The sequence below is a fragment of the Arachis duranensis genome, chromosome 2 (genome assembly GCF_000817695.3).
Source record: "Arachis duranensis cultivar V14167 chromosome 2, aradu.V14167.gnm2.J7QH, whole genome shotgun sequence".
Taxonomy (NCBI): domain Eukaryota; kingdom Viridiplantae; phylum Streptophyta; class Magnoliopsida; order Fabales; family Fabaceae; genus Arachis; species Arachis duranensis.
The window spans coordinates 47160492-47177160 of record NC_029773.3 but is presented as its reverse complement, the minus strand read 5'-3'; the positions used below and the strand labels follow the sequence as shown (position 1 = coordinate 47177160).

The following is a 16669-nucleotide window of genomic DNA, read 5'->3' as shown; positions in this document are numbered from 1 at the left end:
AAGATCTCACCTAACTTATACATACTTTATAAAATTTAAAATTCCTTACCTAGCTACCCAAATTTTTTCCACTTTTGTATTACATGCTCATGTATCAAACTTATTTTTGAATTTTGTCCCATGTGCATAGCTTTATTTTGCATTTGGGGAATTCTTTTGTATCCCTTTATTTAAATACTAATTTTTTTTTAAATGCACATGGTAATTTAATTACTTTGATTTCACATGAGCATGCTTCCCAATTTTTTTTATTTTGAAATATCTTTATTCTTTTTAACTTTCTACATTGTTTCTATCATCCGTGTTCCCATAAAGTTTCCCCACACTTAAACATTTACACAATTTCTATCTTAAGCTAACCAAGGATTCAACTTGGGATTTTTATTTTGTTTTTCTGCTTAAGGCTAGTAATGTGGTTATAAAACAAGGGGGAATTTAAAAGCTCAAGGGGGCTAACAAGGGTGATGTAGAAGGTAGGCTTTATTTGGGATAAGTGAGCTAAAATCAAATAATGGCCTCAATCATATGCAAGCATGTAAATATACTAAACAATGGACATATAGACTGAAACAAAGTAAAGATTGCAATTATAGGGAAGAAAACACACAAGAATAAAATATTATGGTTAAATAATGTAACCATGCAATTAAGCTCAAAATCTCACAGGTTGTGTGTTCTTTGGCTCAAAAATCATGTTCCAAACAAGTGGACGGGGGTTGTTGTTCCTCAGCTGGTGCTATCTTTGTTACTTTCCTTGCCGGTGGTTTGGGAGTAGCTTTTTCTGTACCCTTTTTGGTGGCCATCCTGAAAAGGGAAAAAGAAAGTAACAAGTAAAGCTAGGGGATCCAGCAAGGAGGAGAGCGGAAAAGGTTGTAATCAATGCACAGTAAAGAAGAATGATGTTAACACATGGTCATGACTACATGTGAAAAGTCATCAATGGAAATATAGTAAGTGCATGTGATGACAGTTAAATGCAAGATGTTTATTGGCATGCTGGCAATGGCATGAGTAGCATAGATCAAGCATTCAATGTCCAAGTTAGATTACCAAGTCTTCCAAACTAATAATATGTTTGTAAAAACAATTATATTTAAATAATAAAATCGAGAAGGGGTTATATGAAAAGCAGGCATTTAGAGTAGTAGATTTAAAAAAAATCTAAAAATAGTGCAAAATGCCATATGGGCGTTTTCACAAACACATAGCATGCATCTTAAATAAGGTATGGAAAATATTAATTAGAACATGCAAGCACCATTATAATAATATATAATTGTTTAAACAAATCCCAAATAATCCATAAGCAAAATATGGAAAATAATGACTCAAATAAATTTCCAACACCAATTAAAAGAAAAAAGAAGAAAAAGAAAGGAAGGAAAAAAGAAATAAGAAGGGAAAGAAAAGATTTAGATTTGGGGAAGAAAAGATGAGATATCTTGGCTGATTTGGGTAAGCTGTGCGGCGCAGGCGACGCGAACGCGTGAGGGACGCATTCGCGCGGTTGGCGCTATTGTCAAGTGACGCGGCCGCGTGGGGCACGCGGTTGCGTGAGTGAATTCGTGCTAGAAGCTGCGCAACTTTCTGTTTGAAACTCATTTTGCCAAGATTTTGGGTGACGCGGCCGCGTGGGTGAGGCGATCGCGTGATAGGCCATAGTTTGGGATTGACGCGAACGCGTGGGGCACGCGTTCGCGTGACAAGGCTTGTGCTGCTAGCATGAGTCCAGCCCAATTTTAGCGCAACTTTCGGCCATACACCCTTTTTACGTCGAATTTGAGGCACGCGTTCGCGTGGGTGACGCGGATGCGTGGGATGCATTTTTTCACATGACACAAACGCGTCAGCGACGCGGTTGCGTGGATCAATTTGTGCCGAAGGCACGCTTCCAGCCACGCTCTCGCGTGACTCTCTGTTCAATTTATTTTCTCCCTAATGCACATACGACACGAACGCGTCGGCGATGCTTACGCGTCACGTGCGGAACCATTTTTTTAATGATTTTGCAGTATGCAGAGTGTAATGCTTAATATGAATGCTATGCATGATTCCAGGTTCAATAAAAATTCAGAAACAAACAAAACATATTAGAATTAAAACTAAAAAGGGACGATCATACCATGGTGGGTTGTCTTCCACCTAGCACTTTTAGTTAAAGTCCTTAAGTTGGACATTTGGCGAGCTCCTTGTCATGGTGGCTTATGCTTGTACTGATCCAGGAATCTCCACCAATGTTTGCAAATCCAATATCCTCCGGGATCCCAAATCTTGTTTCTACACCCGTCTTCAAGTTGATTATCATGATTCCATCCGGGTGGTTCAGTTTTAGAATTCTCACTGAAGCGTCCAAACAACTTCCTAGACCCATTCAATTGAGCTCTATACCAACCTTTGCAGTTAAACTTAAAGCTTCCAACCATAATGAACTTTGCGGGACAATTCTCACCACTGACCATCTTCCTCTTACTCTTAATGCCACAAAGAGCTCTAAGTTGACCATCCGTCTCCAGTAGCCTATATTCAAGTGGAATTAGGAAGCTAAGGGATATGAATTTTACCCACTTGAATGTTGTGAAGGATGATGGCAACTTAAGGGAAGGTGTTTCTAATGAACGTGCAAGCTCTATTCCCTTGTGCTCTTCTTTGACATCTTCCACCTCTTTGCAAGCTTCTTTAATATCAACCTCTTCCTCTTGGTAGCTTTCTTCTGATTCAATTTCTTCTTTATTGTTCACCAAGGGCATGGGAGGTTGTGCCTCTTCTTGAATCTCCATCTCTTGATCAACCTCTTCCAAGTCTTCAACCATGATATGCCTTGGGGGTTGTACACACTCCTCAACAACAAATTCAAACTCCTTAGAAGAGGGTTCTGTGACTCGAGGTTCCCGTGGAGGTTCTGCATCTCCTAAATCTTCAACCACTTCTTCCTCTGTAACTATTATGGTTTTCTCCACTTGTTCCAGTACAAAGTCATGCTCCTTATTGTCCACTGGAGTCTCTAATGTCTCCTTCATGCTACGTTCTTCATTAGATTCTCCACATGAAGCCATGGGGGTTCCTTGAGTGTCCGAACATCTGGAAGGTAATTGATTTATTGCTTGCTCCAATTGATGAATGGTTGCATGAAATTGATCTATTGTTTCCTTGAAATGATCCCTTGAGTTTTGTTCCTCCTTGATGATTACCTTTCATGACAACTCCCTTCAATTACTCCTTTACCTTCAAGGGTCTCTTCTACCTTCACCTTTAGTGCCTTCTCTAGCTCCTTATGAAGTATGGATTCGCGAAGACGATCCTTTCTCTCTTGTCCCCTATCAATAGCATAATTGGGATCATCTTGCTCTTGGATTGATAGATGTGGGTGCTCTTCCATGGATGGAGGTGATGGGATGGTTGGATTATTATGCGGTTGAGATGGAAGTGCATTGGAGCTTGAGGGTTGAATATTGAAGGTATTGAGTGGTCCGATTTGGGCGGCGAGGGCTTGTATAGCAGAGTTTAGATCGGTAAATGCTTTCTCCAAGGCGGCTTGGGATGGATGGGAGGGTTCATTTGTTGGGAGAAAGGGTTCATGGTAGGAAGGTGGTTCATCTTGATAAGGATATGGAGATGGTGAAGATTGAGGTGGTGGTTCTAAGTATGGCTCGTAGGGTGGTTTGTGTGGTGGATAAGGATTAGGGTCATATGGAGGTGTTTGGTGGAAAGAGGCTTGTGAGTATGGTGGTCCAAAGTCATGTTGAGGATATCTATCATTTTGGTATGCATTGCAGAATGGTCTTCATCCATGATATCTTGGAAGGTGTTATTGCCTAAAGGGTTGACCAGATCCTCTTGGCTCCGTCCATCTTTGATTGCTTTGACCTTGATACATATTCTTATTCTCATTATAGTGTCCATTCCTAACAATAACATTGTAATCAAACTTGAAGCCAGAAGGGTGAGAATTCATAGTACTAGAAAAAAAAAATAGAAACAAAAACTAACAAAAAGAAAATATTTTGAAAAAGATAAGATAGGATTTTGAAAAAGATATGATTTTTTTTTGAAAAATATTTACAATAACCAATAATAAGGCACACGTTTGCAATTCCCCGGCAACGGCGCCATTTTGAAAAACTGAAGATTGATGGTTTAGGAGTTATAGTAAACTTTCGTTGTGAGTATAGTTACTAAACCAAGCAATCAACCTTTCTTACAAATGTTTTGGTTATCACAACTCACAAGTAACAAACCCTTAAATAAATTGATAACCGAAGTATTTAAACCTCGGGTCGTCTTCTCAAGGAATTGCAGGGAGGTATGTTCTTATTATTGGTTATGAGTTTTGTAAATTGGGGGTTTTGAAAATTGGGCAATGGGCACAGATATAAAGGAAAATAAATTAATAATTATAAAATCTCTTGGTAAGGTATGAGAAATTGGAAGTCCTATCCCAGTTATCCTTATCAATTGTGATGAGAATTGAATTTTTCTCCCACTATGTTAACCTCTAACTATGAAGGTAAGTTAAGTGGATGAATTAATTCGAATCCTCAAATTCCAGTCTTTCCTTGGGAAAAGTTAGAATGATTGGATCTCAAATTAATCCTTGAAGAATTCCAATTTTCAGTCAACACCTCGAGTTTGATAACTCAAGCATCACCAATTATTTAACCCAAGCCAAATGGGAAAATTCTAAATTAAATTAAAAGCATTCATGTAAATAAAGCAATCATAAGTCTGACACATATCAAATTACGTCTAAACATAAATTCAAGTCATAAAATGGAAAGGTTCATAAGCCAATTGGGCAACATAATTCAAATACAAATAAAAGTATTAGAGTAAATAAAAGTAGAAAATAAATATTGAAGGAACATAGAACCTGGAATAAAGATGAATTGAACTAAACTAATAGAAATCCTAAATTGCTAAATCCTAAGAGAGAGAAGAGAGCCTCTCTCTCTAAAAACTACATCCAAAACTAAAAATTATGAAATATGAAAAAGCCTGTTGAGTCTCTGCATGTTCCCTGACTTTAATCTGTGTTTCTGGGCCGAAAACTAGGTGGAAATGCGGCCCAAAATCTCTATCAGCGACTTTTGTAATTCTGCAGATCGCGCACATCACGCGTCTGCGTCGTCCACGCGATCACGTCACTCAGCGTTTTTCTTTTCCATGCGGGCGCATCGTCCATGCCTCCACGTCGTTCGTGCAGCTTCCAATCCTCACGGTCGCATCAGGCATGCGATCGCGTTACTCTGATTTCTTCCATTTCATGCGGTCGCGTGAACCATGCGACCTCGTGACTTCTCGCTGGTCATCTCCTCAATTCCTTGTGTTCCTTCCATTTTTGCACGCTTCCTCTTTATTCTCTAAGCCATTCTAGCCCTATGAAGCCTGAAACACTTAACACACAGATCAAGGCATCGAATGGTAATAGGAGAGGATTAAGATTAGCTAAATTAAGACCAAAGAAGCATGTTTTCAATCATAGAACTAAACTAGGAAGGAATTGTAAAATCATGCAAATCATATGAATAAGTGGGTGAAAAGCTTGATAAAACCACTCAATTAAATACAATATAAACCATAAAATAGTGGTTTATCAAGGGTCCTTGGTTGTAATTTGTCCTTTGTGGATAAGGGTTAGCAACCGCCAATGTAGTGTCCTCTTGGATTTGAGGGCACTTATCGGTGTAATGAGTAGTACAAGAACAAACACCATATATCCTTGGTGGTCCTTCAATCCTAGGAGGTTGAGGTGGAGCATTTATCAAAGCTTGAGGGATTTGTTGACCGTGGGTGATTTGACGCAAGAAGATCGTCATTTCACTGAGGGTCTTAATCAAAATAGCATCTCCGGAAGGAGAAACCTCACTCAACGCTTTTGGATGTGGAGTCCTTGCCCGGCAGTGTTGAGTTGAGTCAGCTAGGTCCGATATAACTTCCTATGCCTCTGTTGCAGTCTTGTTTTTGGTCAATGATCCCCCACTCGTGGCATCTAGGAGAAGCTTATCTTGGTGTTGCATCCTTTGATAGAAATAACTGATCAGAACCAAATCATCAATCCGGTGGTGAGGGCAAGTTTCTAATAACTTCTTGAATCTTTCCCAGTATTCATACAAGGTCTCCACATCTTGTTGCACAATACAAGAGATCTCTCTTCGTAACTTGTTTGTTTTCTGAGGAGGGTAGAACTTTTCCAAGAACTCCTTACGCAATAAGTCCCAGTTGGATTTAATTTCACTTGACTGAGTATAAACCATTATTTTTCTTTCCTCTCCAAAGAGAAAGGGAAAGCAAAGACCAACACTGCGGATTCATCCGCCCCATGTCTCCTTGCGGTTGCACATGTAACTTGGAAATCCTTAAGGTGCTTTAGCGGATCTTCCCCAAGCAGCCCATTGTACTTGGGAATGAAATTGATTATGCCGGACTTAAGCTCAAAATTTGGGTCCAAGGCCGGATATAAAATCTGAAGTGGTTGCAAGTTAAGATCAGGTGCTCCAGCTTCTTTCAAAGTAATCCTTCGCGGAGGGTCCGCCATGACAGCGTCACCTGAGTCACTCAAAGACAATTCAGTACTCCCCACAGATGAATATAGAGTCTCCTCGTTGATCGGAGAATAAGAGTAACGGACGGTTGGTGATAGTGAATGGGAGTGATCCTCAAGGGAACCCGATTTAGTATTCACAAAAGCTAGCCGGCGCCGAGCTTGCCTTATACGAGTTAAAGTTCTTTCAATTTTCGGATCAAAAGTGGCCAAGCTCGGGTCTGAAAGTGACCATGTCATTCAACTAAGGAGGCATTGAAAGAATGCAATTATGAAAAACAAAACACAAGCAGGCAAGTAAACAAAAGCTAACTTAACAACTTGTAACTACTAAAATTACTAAAGAGGAAAGTAGTATCTACAACTAGTGCCAAGTAGCAAAGCAAAAATCAAGTATTCATACTATTCACATATCTACACAACCAAAATCATGGCACTCGCACTCAAAGTGACATTCCCCGGCAACGGCGCCAAATTTGACGAGCGGCCGATTTGCATAGGTTAGGAATTTGATTATCAAAATTGAATCAGTGTTGTAAGTATAGTCCTAACCCAACAAATTGACCGTCAATCAAATGTTATCACAATTCAAACCAAATATAAACCGAGAGTATTTAGCTCCCAGGTCATCCTCCCTAAGAAATCACTCAATGGCAAAAAGTGTGCAAATTTTAGTTGTAGTGATCAAGGGGTTTTCAATGAAGATATGAACATATAAAGCAATAAAAGAACATGAAAAATTGTAATGATTGAACTAATAAAGCAATTAAAGAACTGAGTGTGTAATATAAACAAGTAAAGTTTGAAAGAGATTAACATAACAAAATATGAAAGATTGAAAGCATAAAAAGGGGTCTTGGCTTGGAGTGAGCTAGAGATCCTTTCCTTGTTGGAACCATAACTATGACAATTATAATAGATTAGCCTCACTTGATTAACCCTCACATCGGAAGATAAGTTAAATGAGCATAAGTGTCGTTAACCCACAAATCCTTAATTGCTTGCTAATTGCCTTAGCAACAACTTAGCGTTAGTGGGAACAAGAGCAATTAACAATCCAAGAATTGACACTAAATGTTGGACATCCCAACTCTAGGAACCCAATTGCTCACTTTACCCAAGCCAAGAGGTAAAAACTTAGCCTAAAATCATATTTGGCATTTTGTGAAACACTTGGTGGGCAAAAAGCTTAAACATGGTGAAAATGAGAAAAGACCTGAAATTAAAAACAACAATTGATCTCAATCAACAAGAATGACATAAGAAAGCATGAAATGAACATCAAACATCAAATTCATCAACAAGAAATTTAAATTGCAAGAGAAAAGTAAAATTAAACTATTACTTGCATTAGAAGAAAATGTAAGAACCAAGTAACTAGAAATAGTAATAACAAGAGAATACTTACAATGAGACTTAGCAAAATCCAATATCAAAAATGGAAAATGGCACTTGATTGTAAAACCCTAATGAAAACCCTAGTTGAGGTTGAAGAAAACTTAGAGAAAAACTAAACTAAAATTTCCTACTACTACTCCTAAAACTACCCTAATGATATGCTATCTTATTCCCTTCATTCTTTATCCAATATGAGTTAAGAGACTTTAGAAATAGGCCTCCAAAACCCTCAAATCGTGAGTCACGTGTATTTTTAATGAAGTCATGTGCGAACACCTGGAGGCGTGTGCGTCCGCACACTTTGCGAATTTTCCTTTCTGTGCGCACGCACGAGAGGCTGTGCGCACGGACACTAGACGATGCTTGGCTAGACACACGACGCGCTCTGATTGGTCCACATGCTCTGATTGGGTTCTTGTACGGACGCACAGGGGGCTGTGCGCACGCACACGTCTCAAAACTCTTCTCCTTTGATTCTTCATGTTTCCTCCACTTTGCATGCTCTCTTTCCATTTTCTCCTACACATTCCTACCTTATACACCTGAAATCACTCACAAACAATATCAAGGTATTGAATGGAAGGCAAATGGAATAAAAATAGATCAAATAGAGCATAAAAGAGCATGTTTTCACAATCAAGCATAATTTAGAAGGAAAGATCAAAAGCATGCTATTCAAGGGAATAAGTGCAAGTTTATGTGATGAAATCCATTCAATTCTAGCCAAAAATCACCATCAATTATGGATTCATCAATTCTCCCACACTTAAACACTAGCATTTCCTCATGCTAAACACATTCAAAGGAGATAGTTGAAAGGGAAAAATGACTTATTTTATAAACTATTTAGATGTATGCAACTATCCTAAGCTAATCACCTACATGCACTACAATGAGAGTTAGTAGAAACATCCATGAAATTCCAATCCATCACAAGAAATCTTTAGGGCTAATGCAAAGAGTGCATTCACTAATATCAAAGTCCAAAGAATGGAATTGAAACTTTCAAAATTAAACAATCAAAGAACTTTCAAGAAGATATGATATAAGGCGTAAAAACATAGAATTAGCGATCAAACCCCTCACCGGATGTGTATGTACTCAATTAGCTCAGTGTTTAGGGTTTAACCACTCAATTCTCCTTTTTTTCATGCTTTTCAAAGATTTGTAAGTCATCCAACAATCGACTAGTATTTAATGCATGAATAACAATTATCATGAGGTCTTTAGAGGGATGTAATGGGGTTAGGGTTTAGGTAGGATGGGATATGGTCAAGTGGACTTAAGAAATTAGTTCTTTGATTAGCTTGAATATCCACCTAATCTTATATCACCTATATACACATATTAGCATACCCTATTTACCCATTTTCTTTTCTCTTCTCTTTTTTTCTAACTTACCTCACTCATGCATTTTCTTTTCAAACATGGCATATGCATCCTTTATTTAGCTCTTTATTTCATACTTTGTTATGCACAAGTTTTTTTTAATTGAACTATGAATGCATATGTCTTCATTAGTGAAATGCATGAGCTTTACCTAATTGCCAAAACTTCTTTTGAATTAATGCTTCTATCACCCATGTGTTCCCAAGTTCCCCCCTCAGACTTAGAATTTACACAATAATCCACCTAAGCTAATCAAAGAGTAATTCAAGGACATCAATGGTTTTTTGCTTAAGGGGAGCAATGTGCTATTATTAGAACAAAGGGGATTCATAGGCTCAAAGGGGGTTTATAAAGGTGCATGCAAGGGTTGGCCATATAGGTTAGTGAGGTTATCATCAAACATGGCCTCAATCATGCTAAATGCATTCAAACACAAATAAGGACATAAGGAATCATGCAAATCAATGATCACAATAAAAAAGGAGTAATAACCACACAAGAACAACATTATGGTTGAAAAGTGCAACCATCTATTACGGCTCAAAACTCACAAGGTATGTTGTTCGAGCTCTTTCCCATGTTTTACAAACAAAATACTTAAAGCAAGTTGGAAAACACCACATTTCTTCAATTCAATCAATGGTACGCCCTAAAAAAGATCTCATGGAAATTCCTTGGTGTTTCACCAACTTATTCATTCTATCATGCAACATGAAAATACTAACTACTAAGGATCCATACGACAGAGAAATATTTACAACTAACTAAGCGAAATGAAATAAAAAATAAAACTACTCAAAACGAGGAAAAGTACTACAAAAAAAACATTGCAAAAGTATCTTGAAAGGAGAAATTTTTACCCCCCTTGGAATCATATGTCCTCTCCCATACTTAGTATGTGCACGATCCTCCATGCATGCTTACGCTCCGGGAGAGTGAAGAAGGGGGCCATCTTCAGCTGGTGGACTTGGAAGTGGGTTGATCAACCGCATCATACTCCTCCCAAGTTGGCTCGGATGAGGATCTAGGGATTGGGCCGGGGTCTCTTCCTTCTAGCCTTGCCGCTATCCACTCGAAATGCTTTTGCTCCAAATGCTTCTTGCGGTGGATATCGTCCAAGATGTCTTTGAACAATTCGGGAAGAGGACGGAGAATGGGTAAAACAGTTGATGAGGTTGGTAGACTTGGTGGTGGTGCTATGGGTGTCTTCCTCTTGGAGGGGGTGGTTAATTTTTCCAAATCGCCCCTCAGGATGAACTTGTTTCTTTTAGGAACAATGAACATGATATCTTGCGGACGCCATTCTACCCCTGTTGCTGTTACTAAACGCATCACCATCGATGGAAAAGGAATGTTGACATTTTTTTTTCTCAATTAGTTTCGATATCGATGTGCATAATAAAGGCATAATGGCTATGCTCTTTCCTTCCATGATAGCCCAAAGTAGTAACACAGTCTTGAATCTTACATGGGTAACATAAGTACCGGGAATGATATAGTCCGCTACAATTTGATGCCATATACGAGCTTTGGCATTCAAATCGGAGTAAGCTATAGTCACAGGAACAGAATTTCTCCTTTTGCTAAACTCCCATGAAGCACCAGGACGGCCAATTCTTTGAAGTATGGGAGTCAAAGACATCCTCCCCTTGGACGCCTTCGCCTTAATCCAAGGATAGTCATCTTCTTCGGGCGAAATGTGCGGGATCTTCAGAATAGCTTCAAGAGCCTGGTTGGAAGTATCCAACCTCTTTCCCCGGAGGAATACCGACTCTACTTCCCATCTTTGGTAATTGGCGTAGAATTCCCGCACCATGGTTTCATTGACTTCGATTGGGTCTTGCTCTAAAAACTCCCAATGAAGTGAGGTAATCCACTCATGGATAACCGCTTTGTCCTTGATCGGGACCTTGAGTATCCGTTCCCAATGGATTGACCTTTTCTTAAAGCTGTCGTATTGGAACTGTGCTCTTCGGTTGATCAAGATGTTCGGTTTGTGACTCGGTTGATCCATGAAACATGGTAGTGATGCGTGGGTTGAAGTTTCCATAACTGGTAAAGCGACTAATTTTTTACCCTTTTTCCGCATCCTACGAGAAAGCAGAAGAAAATTCAGGTTACAGGACAACAACAAATTTAGAACAAGGAGGAAACACTTAATAAAATAAAAAAAACTAGATTCTTAATTGGAAGCTTGATGATAGTGTGATTCACAAGAATGACGGTGTATATATTCCAATGGTGCGCGCAGTTGGAACATACACACTGGCCGCATACAACGGCGATCACACTCTCAATTCAATTAAAGGCTCAAAACTTCACAATTAAGTGCTCATGTTGCAAGAATGTGAAACATAGACATGCAAGCAACTCTAAGCAAGCACCAAAGAGAAAAGTCAATTGTTCATCATCCACAAATGGTAATCACATATACAATGTTCTTTAATTTGAGGCCAAAAGATGCTTGATCAAGACGCCATTAAAAGTTGAACGTTTGTAAAAGGATTACCCAATTTATATTCCAAGATGAACACTGAACTTAGATTTTATCAACACAATGCAATTGCTACTTATGCTTACCCATTGAGAAAATACACAATTTCTTGGCAAACATGGGTGGTTTAACTCAAAGCATGTGAGCATGGAAATGCATTGGTGACATGAATTCATCAATAGCAAAATTCACAAATGAAGTTTCACAATTCACACATAATGCCTAATAAAAGATAAATTGAAAACATATGATGGCCAAGTCATATGAATCAAACAAGAGGTTCATTGAGGCATTTTATCGAACATACGGTATGCAATATGCAAACCCATCACAATTAAGCTCAAAATTGATAACAAGCAACCCAATAATCAAGAAATAACACTTTGCAATATGAGAAAACAATAAGAAGAAAGCAACAAATTTAATCCAAACAACATAAAAGAAATGAAAGTAAATGCAATAATATTAGCAAAAATAGGAATAAAGAAAGAAAAAAAAAGAAAATAAACCAAGAACCTTTGGTATGAAGGTTGTGTAGAACAAGAACTAGGCGAGAACAATGACACTTCTTATAGCCACTGCGAAATCACGGTCGTTGGCTCAGCCGGAAGAGAAAATTCACAATGGTGAATAGAGAGAGAAGAAGGAAAGAAGCGAGAAGAGAAATAAGAGAAAAGTAGAGATATGGTGGTGGTGGCCCGGCAGCTGACGGTGGCGGCAGACCGGCGAGACTGGCCGGAGGAGAGGGAAAGATGAGAGAGAGCAAGAAGAAGAAAGGAAAAAGAAAAAAATGCTGCCCCTCAACAGGGCAGCTTACCCTATTAATGCCCATTCACGACCTGTGTGGACGCACAGCAGTGACAACTTAGAGAGGGAGCGAACGCACACAGCGTGCGATCGCTGCAACCAAAGAGGTTGCAAAAGGGCGTGCGAGCACACCAAAAGGTGCGAACACACAGAAGGACTATTTCTCTCTCTTATTTTTTTGTTTTTTTAATTATTTTTTTATATCTTGTGGACAAGAGCATATGTGCGTGCGCACACTGGTCCGTGCGCACGCACAGACGATAAGAAAGGGGAAGGTGTGCGCCTGCGCAAGCCGTTCCCTTGCTCCCACCAGAGGGGCTTACAAGCGGTGTGTGGACGCACACGTCTGTGCGGCCGAACAAACAAGACACGAGAGGGAACATGTGCATACTCACGCAACTGTGCGCACGCACAGAGCAGAGAAAAGGAGCAGTGCGCACACACAGGATTTGCTGGCGCTGCCACCAGAAGGCTTGTCAAAGCGAGTATGGATGCACAGGCTTGTGCGCCCGCACAGATGGCAAAAAACACAGCTTTGTGCTCACGCACAGGGTGGTGCGGACGCATAAATGCCCTGTTTCAGAAAATTCTTTTCTCCATAAAACTAAGGTTACCAACCTTGGCAAATCAACATACCAATCCCAAATCATTCAAACAAGCATACAATCACAGTCCACAAGGAATTCTAACCTCTTTAACTTCAAAGTTATTAAACCAAACCTACGCTAATCACTATATCACAAAAAAAGCATAAGTAATTCAAAAAGCTATAAACAAGAGATAGAGTTAGAAAAATGTTACCATGGTGGGGTGTCTCCCACCAAGCACTTTGGTTTAGAGTCCTAAGTTGGACTTGAATGGCTTCATTGGTCACTTAGGAACTTCCCCAAGGAGGAAAATCTCTAACTCCTTGGCATTCTTGGGTTGAGCATGATCCTTTGAATTTGACTTCTTGGCAACCTCCTCTTTTCCTTGTTCCTTGATATCCTCAATCACTTTGTCTTCAACTATGTCACACCCAAAAATGGAGTAGGCCTTAAGAATGGGTTTGTTGGACTCCTCCAGGGTGAACTTGACTAACTTTCCATCCGACTCAAAAGAATAGACTCCCGAGTGTGCGTCTAGCTTGAAACGGGTCGTCTTCAAGAATGGCCTTCCAAGGAGTATTGTTGATGGGTTAGTCGAATCAATAGGTGGAGTCTCCAAGATGTGGAAATCAACCGGAAAAAAGCAACCCTTGAATGTTGATTATGACGTTCTCCGTAATTCCAACCATAGACACAATACTCTTGTTAGCCAAGACAAACCTTGCCCCGGATCTCTTGAGGGGTGGTAAGTTCAATCTTTGGTATACGGGCAGTGGCATGATGCTCACACACGCTCCCAAATCACACATACAATCTATGAACTTAATCCCACCAATCAAATAAGTCACCAAACATGGGCCAGGATCATTACATTTTTCAGGAAGCAAAGAAGAAATAGAATCATCTACCGGCTTTTCGTTAAGATTTCCAAGCTTGTCTTTGTGAGTGCACACATCTTTAAGGAACTTGGCATATTTCGGCACTTGTTGAATGGCTTGAAAGAGAGGGACGGTAACTTCGACTTTCTTAAAAACTTCCACCAAAGTGGAGTCAAGATCTTCTTGCTTCTTTGCCTTCTTGGCCAAAGTTGGGAATGGAATGGGTGAAGGCTCTTCAAGCAAGGTCTTTCTCTTTGGCTCCTTGACTTTTGGTGGCTCCTCCTCACTTTTGTCAACTTTTTCATCTTCACCCTTTGTCATCTCCACCTCTTCTCCTACCTCATCATTATTGGTCTTCTCACTCGCCTTTGCGGGTATAGCCACATTCTTGTCCAACTTAGTACCACTTCAGAGAGTAATGGCATTTATGATCTTCTTAGGGTTGGGTTGATGTTGAGAGGGTAAACTACTTGAGGTTGAGACTTGTTGGGTGCTTTGTGCGGTGTGAGGAGGGAGTATCAAACGGGTAAGGGCTTTGGCTATTGTAGCCATGTATGCATCTTGTTTCTTATGAAACTCTCTTTGCTCTTGCATGAAGGTGTAGATTGTGTCATTCATGTGGGTTTGATTGGGAGGAGGGGATTGGTTAACTTGAGAAGGATTGATCTACTATTTGGATGTTGGTACTTCACTTGAGATTGAGGTTATGGGGGTTGTTGGTATTGTTGCGGACCTTGGGGGTGTTGGGGGTAATAGGATTGATCATTTTGGTTAGGTTGAGCTTGGGGAGCTTGGTTTCACCTTTGGTTTGAGTTATCTCTCCATCCTTGGTTTTGATTACCTCCATGTTGGTAGGGTCCTTGGTTGTAATTGGTCCTTTGTGGATAAGGGTTAGCAACTGCCAATGTAGTGTCCTCTTGGATTTGAGGGCACTCATCGGTGTAATAAGTAGTACAACCACAAGCACCACATATCCTTGGTGGTCCTTCAATCCTAGGAGGTTGTGGTGGAGCATTTATCAAAGCTTGAGGGATTTGTTGACCTTGGGTGATTTGATGCAACAAGATCGTCATTTCACTGAGGGTCTTAGTCAGAATAGCATCTCCGGAAAGAGAAACTTCACTCAACGCTTTTGGATGTGGAGTCCTTGCCCGGGAGTGTTGAGTTGGGTCAGCGAGGTCTGATATAACTTCCCATGCCTTTGTTGCGGTCTTGTTTTTGGTCAATGATCCCCCACTCGCAGCATCTAGGAGAAGTTTATCTTGGTGTTGCATCCCTCAAGGGAACCTGATTCACTATTCACAAAAGCTAGCCGGCGCTGAGCTTGCCTTATACAAGTTAAAGTTCTTTCAATTTCCGGATCAAAAGTGGCCAAGCTCGAGTCTGGAAGCGACCGTGTCATTCAACTAAGGAGGCAATGAAAGCATGCAATTATAAAAAGCAAAACACAAGCAGGCAAGTAAACAAAAGCTAACTTAACAACTTATAACTACTAAAATTACTAAAGAGGAAAGTAGTATCTACAACTAGTTCCAAGTAGCAAACCAAAAATCAAGTATTCACACTATTCACATATATACACAACCAAAATCATGGCACTCATTGCACTCAAAGTGACATTCCCCGGCAACGGCTCCAAATTTGACAATGGCCAAATTGCATAGGTTAGGAATTTTCCATCAAAGTAGAATTGGCATTGCAAGTATAGTCCTAACCCGACAATTCGACCATCAATCAAATATTAAATTCAATACAAAATATAAACCGAGAGTATTTAGACTCCCGGGTCATTTTCCCTAGGAATTGCAATAAAATGTTCACATTATTGGCTATGAGGGAATTGGGGTTTTGATTGCAAGGAGCAAGAAAATTAGAAGGCAAGAAAGTGAAGAAGCATACAAGGGCATTGAATGAAAAGCAATTAAAGCAATGAAAATAGAATTCAAGTGACAAAAAGGACTATTGGCAAGGATTGGGGAATTGAGGATTCCCATCATAATTATATACCACAAACATGATAATTGCTAAGAATTAATCCCAATTAGTCAACCCTACATCGAGGATAAGTTAACTAGGCATAATTAATCTCAATCCCTAAGTCCTAATCAACTCACTAATTAGCTTAGTGAAAGATTAGCGTCAAGGGAAACCAAATTAATTAACAATCCTAAGCACAATATCGAATGAACATCTATGACTAAAGATCACCTAATTATCCAATTCCAAGCCAAGAGTGTGAAAAGTTAGGCAAAAGCTAAAAGAGACATTTTATCAAACACCTAACATGCATAAAAGGGGAAAGCATATTAAATTGCAATAATAATAAAATCTATAACTACCAATTGCAATAAAATGATGATAACAACTCAAATAAGCATTAAAGAGAAACAAAATATCAAAATTGCATTAAATGAAATTAAAAGTGACAAGTGTTCATAAACTTGAAAGTAAAATTAACAAAGAAAACTAAGAGATTAAAGGCAATAAAACATGAAAATGTAAATGAAACACAATAAAACAAGAATTAAAGAGAGAAATTAAAGAAAGAACAAAGATAAAAACCCTAATTTTAGAGAGA

General features: G+C 39.4%; 1 protein-coding gene and 1 non-coding gene across 2 annotated transcripts; one reads left to right on the top strand and one right to left on the bottom strand.

The window, feature by feature from the left end:
* Nucleotides 1-6050: 6050 nt before the first annotated feature.
* Nucleotides 6051-6157, top strand: LOC127745257 (small nucleolar RNA R71). The gene has a single exon (XR_008006454.1). It is a non-coding gene; the product is annotated as a small nucleolar RNA R71 (small nucleolar RNA).
* A 7339-nt stretch (nt 6158-13496) lies between these two features.
* On the bottom strand, nt 13497-15365 carry LOC107474317 (uncharacterized). The gene is made up of 3 exons (XM_016093943.1): nt 14893-15365; nt 13981-14497; nt 13497-13862 (listed from the first exon to the last, which is right to left on the bottom strand). Exons 1-3 carry the CDS (start codon nt 15363-15365, stop codon nt 13497-13499), a joined length of 1356 nt encoding a protein of 451 aa, XP_015949429.1.
* Between the last annotated feature and the right edge of the window lie 1304 nt (nt 15366-16669).

What these genes read in the sequence shown, in the direction of transcription:
- LOC107474317 (XM_016093943.1), bottom strand. Translation starts at nt 15,365, where the DNA reads ATGCAACACCAAGATAAACTTCTCCTAGATGCTGCGAGTGGGGGATCA. An exon ending in AGAGATAACTCAAACCAAAG is followed by an intron (nt 14,498 to 14,892) that starts GTGAAACCAAGC and finishes TACTCTCTGAAG; the next exon opens with TGGTACTAAGTTGGACAAGA. An exon ending in TGAGCATCATGCCACTGCCC is followed by an intron (nt 13,863 to 13,980) that starts GTATACCAAAGA and finishes TCAACATTCAAG; the next exon opens with GGTTGCTTTTTTCCGGTTGA.